At 37.0% G+C, this 12,872-nt stretch overlaps 1 protein-coding gene across 1 annotated transcript; it reads right to left on the bottom strand.

Moving 5' to 3' along the window:
- Window positions 1-4,528: 4,528 nt before the first annotated feature.
- hexa (hexosaminidase A (alpha polypeptide)) lies at window positions 4,529-12,001 on the bottom strand. Its single transcript, XM_026919672.3, has 14 exons — window positions 11,667-12,001; window positions 11,377-11,478; window positions 10,464-10,529; window positions 10,063-10,109; window positions 9,806-9,916; window positions 9,600-9,701; window positions 8,054-8,186; window positions 7,697-7,877; window positions 7,493-7,579; window positions 7,121-7,193; window positions 6,805-6,979; window positions 6,118-6,208; window positions 5,896-6,003; window positions 4,529-5,733 (listed from the first exon to the last, which is right to left on the bottom strand). Exons 1-14 carry the CDS (start codon window positions 11,902-11,904, stop codon window positions 5,670-5,672), a joined length of 1,578 nt encoding a protein of 525 aa, XP_026775473.3. The 5' UTR covers window positions 11,905-12,001; the 3' UTR covers window positions 4,529-5,669.
- Window positions 12,002-12,872: the final 871 nt, after the last annotated feature.

Below are 12,872 nucleotides of genomic sequence, written 5' to 3'. Positions count from 1 at the left end.
AATTAAGTCACTGTGAGGCTGAAAGAGCAGTGAGGGCCCCGAGCACAAGTCCAGCACAGTGCCATATGGTGGCTGCTCTCTGGATCTCAGTCTGCCTAATTAGTGACCTCTGCCTGATTTACCAGTAATTAGAGGGCTGAAGTCAGTGATTTGCTTTTTTCTTTGAATTGCCTTATTAAGGACTTACATAGAGGTAGGTCACACACAATAGACAGACAATCACACTCTGTTCATCTGTGGGATGTTCCCATGATAGTGTGATTACAGCAGGATCATAAACACAACATGTAGGAAAACTCCCCATAAACCTAATAAACCCCATATAGTATATATTCTAATCCCAGCATGTTTACTACCAATCAGTAAATCCACATCTGCATTTCTGCAACTTTGACAAGCAAAGAATAGGGTGTTTCCAGTTCAAAAGACAAATAGCTTAGAGGGTAAATGCAGACTGACCAGGATGATCTCTGCAAGGAAAAATCCCATGTAATGCTCAATTTGTTTAGGCTGATGTCTCTGTTTCTACAACAGACTCCTCTCTGTTGGGTTAAACTAGTGTGTAAAAAGATTAGAGATCCAGATTAGCACAAGGAGCTTGTTTAGGAGCCCTATCTAAACTCTTAACTGGACAGCGTGTTTTAGTTCTTGGTTCCCAAGACTGGGTTGATTTGATTCCCAAAACCATTCACACGACTATGCATTGTCATGCAATAATACAGTACAAGAGTGGACAAATAATAAATCCATTAGCTAGCCCGAGTGAAAACTCTAATGTGCTACCTAGACCAATGTTTTCATTGCCCAGAAACCTAAGTGAATAGACTAAAAACGGTAGCCAACATAATGTAATGTTTAGCTAGTTAGCTGGGTATGTGCATTAATACAGACATAAATGAATTTAAATTCCTGCCTAGGGGACGACTTAGCCATAGCCATCATCCTTTTGTAAGGAACTGAGAGGTAGGACTTTGTGTTTCTGTCAGGGTGTTTCCACATACCTGCATGTTCCTGGTTCTGAAAATGTTGTCATCCATGCATGCTAATTAATCCACCTAGTACAAGCAGATGTGTGTAGGGCAGCAGGTGGTACGATTCAGAATGAGTAGCACATAGTGCAGTTACAGCATTGTGGTGTGTTGTACCACTATACAGCACATTTTATTTAAATATGCACTAAATACCAAATAAAAACGTGGTATTTAATTTGCTTCATGAAAGTCAGTATTGAGTAGGGTTTTTTTCTTTCTTATTGTTGAATTGGAAGAAAATGCTGTTGACCATTTGCCTACTGAGCCTCCTTGATCATTGGGCAACTAGGAATAAAAGACACATAATCTTCTTGTCCCAGGCTAGTGACTCTGCGAATGTACTGTATGTTGGAGTATTACAAAAACTGGCAACATTTTACAAGACAGAAATACAATGTATAAAGTTACATAGTCAACTAATGTTTTTCACAAAGAGTGCATAACATTGTAATGTCAAAAAAATCAAAAGTTGGTTTAAAAAGTGACGGTTTTCATATAGTTTTTTTGTTTGTTTGTTTTTTTTGCAATGGGAGCAGTTAATGAAATTGTGGTCTGGGGGGAAAGCTCCAGTAGGACCACTATAATGGATTCTCATTTACCTTGGGCATGGTGTTTTCTTTGCACTATGTTTTTTGAAAAGACACGTGTACAAACATGTGAGCTGCCATACAAAGGCTCAACAGAGGTGTTGTTTCTGTTGATGTCATGTGTGAGTGACACAACTGGGCGCTTTACTCAGTCTGCTGTGTGTGCAGGTGGGGGAGTGGCCGTCACAACATCCTGGTATTAGATGAGTTTATGTAACAGGCAGGTGGATGTCATGCGTAATGTTCTCTAGTAGCTTTTCAGGACAAGACTTGCTTATATGAGCAGAGCAGAGATTTTGAGAAAGCAAAGTGATTAGAAACTGTGTCTCAAAATAGTCACACGATAAACTGTGATAATTGATAGTGTAAAACATATCTGTTTATATCCTACTTTTAACCTTTTTAATTTACTTTCAGAATACTACATATCTATGCTTTCCATCATAATTATAACACAACCTTATCTATTTCAACTGCATTCTTGTATGGCACACACCCCAACCACTGATTAAACACTTTCATGGAAAATCATTTAGTGGGAATGCCATTTCATTTGAGTGACTAACTCTCCTCCGGCAGAGATTGGTCTGCTAAGGTGTTTAGGATCTGATCTGGGCAGTGCTGACAGTGTAACTCTACAGCCTGTACTACATAACCTCATGGCCTGTACCAGAGCCATGAGTTGTGGAGATTAGCTTCTTACACTCCCTACACGTCAGGATAAAGCTGTTTATGTCAGCCATTCCTAATGGAAAAATAAAAGATCCTAAGTGATGAATGTTTTTTACATTGTGATATTGCCATTGCATGTGCAAGTTATATTCTGTGTATGTGTGCAGCATGCAAGCGTGACCCTTTTTTAATTATTATTATTCACAGATTATTATTCAGAATTGAATGATAAAAACATTAAAATAAATAAGGTTATATAAAGTATTAAGATGGACACAAAGTTAGACTTTTGTCAGTCAATTCTGGAGTTTCCAGAATGTTCAAGAGGACTCCACCTGCCAAACAGAAGAGGCCTATACTGTGTGAGGAGCCATAACCCTTCCCCAAGCATTGCCTGACCTAGATCTCTGACAGTAAACAGCTGCTGCTGGCCCGTGTTGCTGCTGCCATCAGCAAAATGCTGCGTTAGGGCCCGGCCTGAGAGCGGATCAGTGTCAGATTGCTCCTCTCCTGAGCCTTCTGATGGGGCTCAGCGACTCTCAGACTGTTTAGGAGATCCAACAGCACTTAAAAGCCACCCGCCAATGAGATTAGCACTAACTGCTAACTGTTGGGCAAATATTTTCTTTGGCAGATGACTTGCCTGCACACCAGCCACGTGCTGTCATTTTTACATAAATTATTAACTGCACAAACTCTTACTTTATTAAACGGCAGTCAAAACCTGTGAGGTAACAGGCTTTATGTGATTTCATCTTTAAATGAAAGATAAAAGGGAGAAGACAACAACACACAATTATTATTAGGTGTCAACTGTTTGAACTGAATTTTTCAGATTTACCGTAATATTTTATCCCTATCTGAGTTATTAGTTTGTTGTTACTAACAGCACATTCATGACATACTGAATATAGAAGATACATAGAATGTTTCATAACAATGTAAATTGATTACCACATTCATTTGGTGCACATTAGAATCATTTGTTTGGCTGACTTGACTTCGTAATTAAGTGAAGCTCTATTGGTATTGTTCTTCATAGCAGTTTTGAAAGCAAATGGACCATCAATACATTAGTTAAAGAGCATTTTAATAACTCCATGCATGTAGATAAAATAACTATACTTACCAAAAGGTAAAATGACAGCTGAAACTTCCAAAAAAACAAAAAAAAAAACAAAAGAAAAGGAATACAGTCTCAAACAGTTGAACCATAATGGTATGGTTTCATGAAAAGGCAAAGGAATATGCTTCATTGCTTTATAAGATACTTGTGCAATGCTTATTAATGTATTATGAAGGCCCAAAGTAGGTACCAGTATAGTGCTACCCAAAATATATGATAAACACCAATGAATGTTGTTAATTAATATACAATACAGTACAATAATTTACAATTGATAATGTACTATAACAGCCCTGTAAGATGCCCTTGAAAGTATATTTCTGTAAGTTCACATCTCCATGCATCACTCTAAGCAGCTTTGGATATAAATTCTTTGAATGTCAGACACTGTCAGAGAGTGAGTTTAACTTTTTTCTTTTTGTGTGTGTGTGTATGTGTGTGAACCCTTTGTTTGTATAATCAAAGAGATACATTTATGGACAAAAATATCTAATGGAAAAAGATATCTAAAAAAACATTTAAATATTTTAAACTTAAACTTGGATATTTGTCACCTGTAGCTTTTAGTATGATTAATCATTTTCACATAAAAAATCTAGCAGCAGAAATATTTAAATTTTTGTACACTCATTTTGTCAAAACCTCCACAATTTGCATACAGTTGGCTGACTAATGGAAATATAATTAAAAATCAATCAGAACTTCATCTTCCAATTTGATTACAGGCTATCTTTAAACTTTTTCATTTCTTTTGTAATGTATATTTGAGATGAAGCACTGCATAAAAGCAACAGTTTCTCTTTGTCCTTTTATATGAAGCATTATCCATATAAAACACATAATTTGTATTATTCGAAGCATTAACTCCAGCATCTAACTAAGCCTATTCATAATATTCAGTGGAAAAAAACAAACCTAAAGATAAGCCAAAGGTTTATAGTTCTGTATGAGTCATCATGATTTCTGGCCAAGTTTGGGATTACACACATTAAAACACTCATAATGACATGTGTTGTCCTCAAACGACATTAATGAAGATTATTTAAAAATGCTACACTGCAGAAACTAGGCTTAAGCACAAATTAAATCATTTAAATAAATGCATATTTTATACTGATCAGCAGAAAAAAATTGCATCACTTATGAGATTTAAGATTAGTTCTGTACAATTATTATGCTGCATATGTTTATGTTGTATTTTTTTATTATATAATATTGTTATTAAAGCGATTGTGTTAAAACAGGAGCAAAATTTTTCCACAGTTTCATAAAGAAAAAACAGAACAGGTTTTATCCAGCAGGTAGACAATTCCTGGCAGTTGTTGAGGCACAGGACTGACTGCGGCTCTGAAGTGTGGAACCCCTTAAGCTGAGGTTACGAGTGGCCAGCAGGAGGTGGTGTAAGGAGGGTCCAGGGAACGTTAGGCCTTGCAGGATTAGTCAATCCCTACCATCTGCTGTCAGCATCATAATCCCAGCAATGAGAAAATCAATCGTCTAAGTAAATATCAATACCATGTAAGCTCATTTAGCAAGTAAATTAAATATTAGGGGGAATTACGTTAAACAACTACATTACTGCTGAACAGGGCATAGGGAGGCTTATTGTGTGCAATGAGGAACTGTTGCTGAATTGTCACAAATAAGGGTCAGGCCATTAGGCCATAGAACATACAGAGACTGGATGGAGGGGAAAAAAGAAAACAGGGAACTAGAAGTTTGAATAACATATTTACTGTGAACCCTAGTTGTATTTTTTTACATGCATGACTTTTGTGTCCTGGACTTTTCCCAAAATGTATTGCCATATTGTGGTCTGCACAGCAGAACGTACTGTGATTCTGATATTTCAGGACACTCACATCTCACTATGTCCTAATTAAGCTCAGGTGTAAACTCCATCAGCCTTAATAGGATCTGCTACTGTGCTGCTAGTGAGATGAGACCAGTGTAATGGAAGAAGGAAATTTCATTAAAGGTGTACATGCTTTACTTCAGCAATTTATTTACAGTCCCATAAATAACCATAATAAAAAGTCTTCATTCTACAAAATAGTGATGAGTTCAAATTAAGATAAATGAACTTAATAGTAAAATGAAATTAAGGCTATTTCCATTGCTGTTTTATAAAGCTATGATACATTTTTTTCTCCTCAGTTAAATTCTTTTAGAATGAATTCATTGCAATATAGGATAAACAGTATATTCATGTATTAGTAATAAATAATAATAAAATGTCCTGATCCATGTATTCTATAGACCAATATACTCATGTTTGCAGTGGCCTATAAACAGAGGTTCTGCTTGAATGCCACGTCTAAAGATAAAGAAAAAGAAGAATAGACAGTAAATAATGTCATTCTTTCATGTCACCTTAGCATTGAACAGACTGCAACAAAATAGCAAGGCTAAAGTTAATTCAGCTGAAAAGAATATATGTAAATATACCACTTTGCATTGGTGAATGCCTTATCAGTACCTTATCATTTTACAGCGGAAGTCCTCTAGGCGAGGAAAGGCCTCATCCACACTAGACGTCTGCTCTTCATTACTCCATAACCTCTCAGCAGCTGCACTCGCTCTGGGCCTGTATACATGCAAACATAGCATAAAATAAAAATAAATGAATGTGTGGGTTATGTATGCTTCTTTGAGGCAATTATTGGGTAGTATATTCATTGTTTAACGTCATTTCTCTCACCACAGGCGTGGACTGAGATTGGTTGCGTCCACATATTCTCCCCACATGCAGACCTCACCACCAATCACCAGCTTCTTCTGCTGCTCTGTGCCTGAACACAATAACATGCACAATAATACTAATAACACTGCAAACTGAAATAGTCAGCAGTAAATTAGACTTTCAGACAGGCTGTGGTGTTACACCGAAATCCTTGGCAGAACAGCTAAGTATTATGGGCCAGGAAGCAATATTTGCCTTTTGAGTTGCAATTTTAATCTGCCTTTTCAAAATTTGCATCAAAGTCTCGTTGGAAAACCGTATAATGTTTGTAAAAGAGTAATTACAGTTGCAAATTACATACGCAAGTTACATATATATATATATATATATATATATATATATATATATATATATATATATGTTCACCAAGCCCACTACCTTCACTACACATTGCCTATTCGCCAGTAATTTCCGTTCTCATCTACAATTAGTAAAGCTTCTTCTGAGCTTAATCAGACTGGGACTTGGGAAAGACTGTGATAATGAAGAAGTGCTGATATCCACCAAGACCTGAGTAATCATGGGACATGGTTCAAACACTTAAACACAAAGCAGACCGTTTAAAGAGAAGGTGAAAACCACTACACTGCAAGCCATCACACAGCACACCACTACGCTAAGCTAACTGTGCACTTAATGCCTGACCCTTAAAGGAGAGAGGGCGCACAGTGTAGTAGCGAGCCCAGTTGTGAGTGGGTCCAGGCAGGTCCAGATAGAATGGCGCAGCCAGGATGACCTTCAGTCCGGCCTTAGCCACCTGGCGCACCTTACACAGGTAGCATCCTCTTTTCCACACCTCCACCACATATTGAGCCTTGCTCTAGAACATATACAGTGTACATATACGCTCATTCATTTTAGACTGTATGTTCACGAGGAGGAGATCAAAATACTTTGCATGCATGACCTGTAAGAAATTGCGAGATACTTTACAGTAGAAAGCAGGCACTGGGGTACTTACTCGCTTGTGGTAATCGAAAACGTCCTGCCAAACAATGGAGGTCTTGTTAAAGGCAGCAGTGATGTTCATAATACTAAAATCAAAAAAGGTGATTTATGTTTTGCTTCACTCAAAAACGTGATAGTTTATAAATAATGAAAAATTCAGTTAATTGCATATAAATACTGAGTCTAACTCTTGTGCATGTATAATGTCAGGAAGTTTGATAACGAGACAAGAAAGTCTATTTTCTTTTTTTTATTAGCCGTGAGATCTACTTTTTACTAACAAACTTTCTATATCTTATTAGGGAAAGAAGCTTAACCACTTATGGTATCTTGTTTCAGCAGCTGCATCTGGAAAAAGTTAGTATTGTTCTCTCTCATCACTTACCTTTCCATGTAGAAAGACTCCAGTTTGAAGTAATCATGCCCAAAGCCCATCTTTGCCATAAATGCCTGCACATTAGGATTTGATTTCCTATTAAAGGCCACAATGATATGCAAAGACACCTCTACTTTAGCAGTTTAAAACCAATCACTCAAAGAACTGATAACCACACAAACTAAAAGCAGTGCAATTTTTGCAGGTTCTCACCAGCATGTGAAGTCAACCTCATCTCCCCCAAGGTGAACAAACGAGTCAGGAAATACAGAGGTTACCTCTTTAAAGAGGCTGTTCATGAACTGGTAACTGGAGCTCAGAGTTGGGTTGATGGGGCCAAATGTTCCAGAGGGAACAGTTCTCTTGTAGCAGGGCGTCAGCAGGTCTGGCTGCCCTGAAAGGAAGCAAGGGACAAAAAAAAAGCAATGACAATTAAACTTTTATTTCCACACTGGAAGCCATTCTTAAATAAAAGTGTTTTTTTTATTAGAATTTGCTTACAGTTGTGCAAACTCATGCTTAGACTGTGAACAGAAATTCACACTGCCTGCATGAATGAATGTCTCATACCTTTACCCCATGACTGAGTATGCCCAGGAGAATCAAACTCTGGCACCACCCTGATTCCTCGGAATCTCGCATGAGCGATCACCCTCCTCACGTCTGACTGTGTGTACACGTGAGTCACAGGGTGAAAGGCTCCCTACATCAAAAGCAAGGCTAAAGATCAGTCAGGTACACGCAACTAAGGTGCCAATAATTCTGAGCACAGTATCAAATCCAAAACACAAAGTTATAGAATTAAAATTCAAATTCAATCTTGAGGATCACTGCAGATTTGTCAGTTGAAAAAAAAAAGCACAGATTAGTTATCTCAGTTATCTCATCCCCAGATAAGCTGTGCGTGTTCCCAGCAAACTTCAAACGCATTCCTCACTCGAGCCCTGAAAATATGATCAGTTATGGCTTGCAGTGAAGAAACATCACATGTAAACTTTTTTCAGCAGCAGAAGAGGTTTTGTGATTTCTTACAAAGACTACCAATATAGTAAAGACTAAAGAAATGTCATAAAATGTTTATAATTTGGGCTAGAGTTTTTCATTTCCAAAATTTTTGCTAATCTCTGTTGACACAGAGTTAACCCTGGTGGTATGAAGTGCACCTTGCAGCTAATTAGGTAGCTACTAGCATATTTAAAAACATAATTTAAAGCTAGAATGTTGCATAATGGATTACTTTACTTTCATTTGGTAGCCAGCAGGAACAAAGATGAAGCATGGAAACATGGTAGTGGTTCCTTTTTGCCACATTTTGCCTCACAAAAACAGAATAAAGAACAGCTGTTTAAGGGGGCTCGCCCTTATCACCCGTTAGCATAGCCCTCCAGGGCACAGCTGCATATATATTTGACAAATAATAGCTAATAATGGTTAATTAATAGCTGATTTATCTCCTGGAAAAACAACAAAAAATAAGAGAAAAGACCAGCCAATTGTAAGAATTTTCCTATAAAAATACAACAAAAAAATTATAATAATAACTGTATAATATATACATAGTATATATTATATAGTATATTTCAGTCCAGCAGTTTTCCACTTTGTTAATGATATTCTAATGATATTCATCTGTACATTAAACTTTAGTCCAATTTCACCTATAGATTATAAGCACATTAAACAATAAACAAAGAAAACCAGATCAATTGTGTTAAATTTACAGCTCTGTGAAAAAAAACTATTTATTTATTTTTTTTTACACTGCAAAGCATAAAGTCTATATGCACTGAATACGTGGACAAAAGCAGTATAATATTCAAACTTCACCCAGTTTAGGGTTTGACTTAGTTTTCTTTCCTTTCATGCTTGAATTTCTGCTTCTTGAATGCTGTAGTCAGGCCCAGGTTTAAGTCTTTTAAACTTGCCATTGTGCTTGTTACTTTCAGCGTAAATTGTCAATTGTCAAGGTAATTGATTCTGATTATGTCTAATCTTTGTACTAAATACAGAAAACTCTGTATTTTGATGAAGCTAACATCATCAGGCTAAATTGCAAATACTGCTTTCTGAAATGGACTCCCCATCTGTTTAAAGCTTTTGTACTGAAGAGAGATACCTTGTTGCTCAAATCAGGAAAAGTGTGGCTCTGGTAAGGGAAAGAAGGATCATCCACAATGTGCCAGTGAAATACATTGAATTTATTATAAGCCATGGCATCCTACAAAGGAAAAAAAAAAAGACTTATATTGACTCATTTATAAATTTTACATGCCAATTGTTACTGGCAAATAAGATCACATAGGAAAATAATGATGTACTTACCAGAGTCTTCAGTATAGCATGTACTGGTAAATAGTGCCTTGATGTGTCTAGCAAAAGCCCTCTAAACGGAAATCGTGGGAAGTCCACAATTTCTGTTTTATTGACAAAATACTGCATAAAAGAATAAAGATAAACTAGGCATCACCACATATAATGAGGGCCTAAACACTGGTACTGTTTTTTATATATATTCCTTAAATTTGATCGTCAAGGTGGCACCCTGACTATATGTATTTGTACTTCCATTGACTACTTACTGAGTTATGATCATCTTGGTACACCAGCTGACTAAAGGACTCCAGACCTGTTTTTAAAACAGGGTTCACTTTAAAGGTGCACTCTGTAATGTTTCCAGAAATTATATAATAATGTCATTTAAACAAATTATGACTTGCAATGAATCTGGATAGTTTTCACCCCAGCTGGTTCAGTTCTGCCTCTTTTTCATAGAAGGCAGGTTTAAACAAAAGGGGTGGGATTGGTTGGGACGAGGGGTTAGACTTCTCCGTGTTTTCATTGCAACAGCAATCCCCTTTGCATGTAGCAAAATTACAACATGCTCCTTTAAGTGTTTTATGCTAAATTACCATTCAGAAGGAAAAAATAAGCAGATAAGGACATGGATTCAGCACTGAAAATGGCAACAGGCACACTTTACCTCTCAGGGCTCCCCACACTGACTCTGCTCTTAACACAGCTTGACCTGCTGACACACTCAGGTTATCTGGAGAGGGAAAAAACACACATGTATGGTCATCTGAAAGGGTATGTTAGATAATTTTGGATGAAAATGTGCACGTTAGAAGCACTAGGCAAAGGTAAAACTGGATATATGAAAATAATCTATTTTATGCTTTCTTGAGAAACAAAACCAGCTAGAGAGGAAGAGTGAAGTGTGAGGTTGTATGGATTGAAGTGGAAAAATCATCTGGTGAACTTTAGGTCATTATATAAAGGCTAGACAGGGGAGATGGGACAAGATGTTGTTGAAGATCCATTTTATGCCTTAATCCTAAGCATTTAGCAATGGTTACCTCTGTTATTACCTCTGTTAATGATGTCTGTTAAAAACTGCATATCAGTTTTTGTGTTTATTATTTTTGGCTTCCTGTGGGTCATGAGGTTAGACTTGTAGGTATGCTAACTGGCAGAAGACTAATTTAGACTAGATTTATTTATTTATTTTTTATTCTGGACAAAAGCAGTACATCTTGAAACGTCTCACAATTTGGTGTTTGACTTAGTTTTGTTTTCTTTCATGCTCAACCTAAATGCCTAATTATTTGATATCGGCCTTGTGTAAGGAAAAAAATAGCTGTATAGTTGGAATTTGTTTGTATGTTGTTGTTCTTGTTTTTGTGAACTGAACCTTAGGTTTATTGAGAAATTGGCTTTTAATCTTATTGGCAAAATATTATATATATAAAAAAACACTCAATAATTTAAATCTTTGCCTTTGCTTTATTTTGAAAATGGCTATTCTTGTGTATGGCTTCATTCTAGCATATGTAAATCCTTAGCTCCTAAATATATTTTATGGATTTTTTTTTCCCAATAATTTACATACTCACAACTTTCATCTGAATCTTCATCAGGGTATTCATCACATCCACCACTTCTGACACTCACTGACACTGTGAAGGGTTTGGGCTCAGACCAAGTGTTAGTGAATCCTGATCATGGACAAAAATAATAATAAAGGGTCCACATAAAAAAAATCAAAAAGGCCTTTCCATACAAGTGGTTTGCAGCATGCCAAATATCTGCCTTTAGTCTAACTATGAGATGTAATAAACAGACTAATACCTCTCAGGTAGTATGTCTACAGGGAAAAGAGTGTGTTTGATGGTAAGTCATTGACCTGTTCCATATGCAAAGTCGGGGAAAATGATCCTGAAGTATCTTTTGAAGGCAGCATCCAGGACAGAGCATCCGCCTCGCGCAGCTGAGTCGTTCGCGTGCTCATAAGTGAGCAGGTGAGGATTTAGCACATACCGCTCATTAGACTGAGTGATGCTCTGCGGCAGGGGCCACACTCCATAAACCTGCTGCAGTTTACCTGAAAGACACAGCAACAAGATAAAACGCAAACGGCCCATCTTAGTCTAGGGCTTCAGCTGCATTCAGGTCACAAAACCAGGTGCTGGGTTCGAACAGAGCGAGAGGTACACCAGCAAAGGCTGTGCAAAATGGAAAACCGCTGAAAGCGTGAAAACGCAGTCACGTGACCCTGCTGTTTACCAGCAGTCAGCAGCGCCATTCATTCTCCACTGGATTTTAGTTTCAAAGTCAAACGAGGAGCTACTTCCGGTCCAGTGCCACTATACTGTAAATAAGCAGTATGTCGAAACAAGAACTATTCTGACATTGTATGGTCGTGTGTGGTTTTGAGAGAAAGGTGTGTGTATTTTCTGCATTTCAGCATCTATAATTGTATATATATATATATATATATATATATATATATATATATATATGTGTGTGTGTGTATATATATATATATATATATATATATATATATATTTTTTTTTTTTTTTTTTTTTTTTTCCTGCATTTCTGCATCTATATTTCTTATTTCTTGTGTGACTGCTTTCAGAAAGTCATTAGTTGATGTGCACTGCTTGGGTTGCCTACTCTGCAACTGCAGTTAGGACAGAAGCACCTTGAGGATTTCAGAAATACGTCAAGTGTTAGGGATTTTGTTTTATTAATTGGAAGAAAGGGGAGATTCAAAAACTCTTCCAATATGCAGTACATGAATTTACCCTGTGTAAAGCTGTGTATATATAAGCTGTTTTGTCAATGTACATTTTCTTTTTTCTCCCTAAAGTCAGCTTCATCTGATATCCCTTCATTTATAGTTTTAGTGGGGCTCTCTAGTTTGAGGTCACTATAGTCTGGGCCTCCCTCTAATAATGGACAGACCCTCTGTGTGGCTTGTCAGTTAAGGGTGGCTAAGCCTACCGCCCTCACGTGGTTACATAAGTGTCAGTTTTCCCTTGCTCATTTAAATTGACTTCTTATTCTCATTCAACACATGATCTACCCAGATCACATCACCACTGTG

This window comes from Pangasianodon hypophthalmus, chromosome 9 (assembly GCF_027358585.1).
Source record: "Pangasianodon hypophthalmus isolate fPanHyp1 chromosome 9, fPanHyp1.pri, whole genome shotgun sequence".
Taxonomy (NCBI): Eukaryota; Metazoa; Chordata; class Actinopteri; order Siluriformes; family Pangasiidae; genus Pangasianodon; species Pangasianodon hypophthalmus.
The sequence above is the reverse complement of the archived record's forward strand: the minus strand, read 5'-3'. Positions and strand labels throughout refer to the sequence as shown.

Coding starts and splice junctions, on each gene's coding strand:
- hexa (XM_026919672.3), bottom strand. CDS start 11,904: ATGGGCCGTTTGCGTTTTATCTTGTTGCTGTGTCTTTCAGGTAAACTG. Junction 10,530..11,376: donor TGAAGATTCAGATGAAAGTT/GTGAGTATGTAA, acceptor TTCCCTCTCCAG/ATAACCTGAGTGTGTCAGCA. Junction 7,194..7,492: donor GAGTCTTTCTACATGGAAAG/GTAAGTGATGAG, acceptor TTTTGATTTTAG/TATTATGAACATCACTGCTG.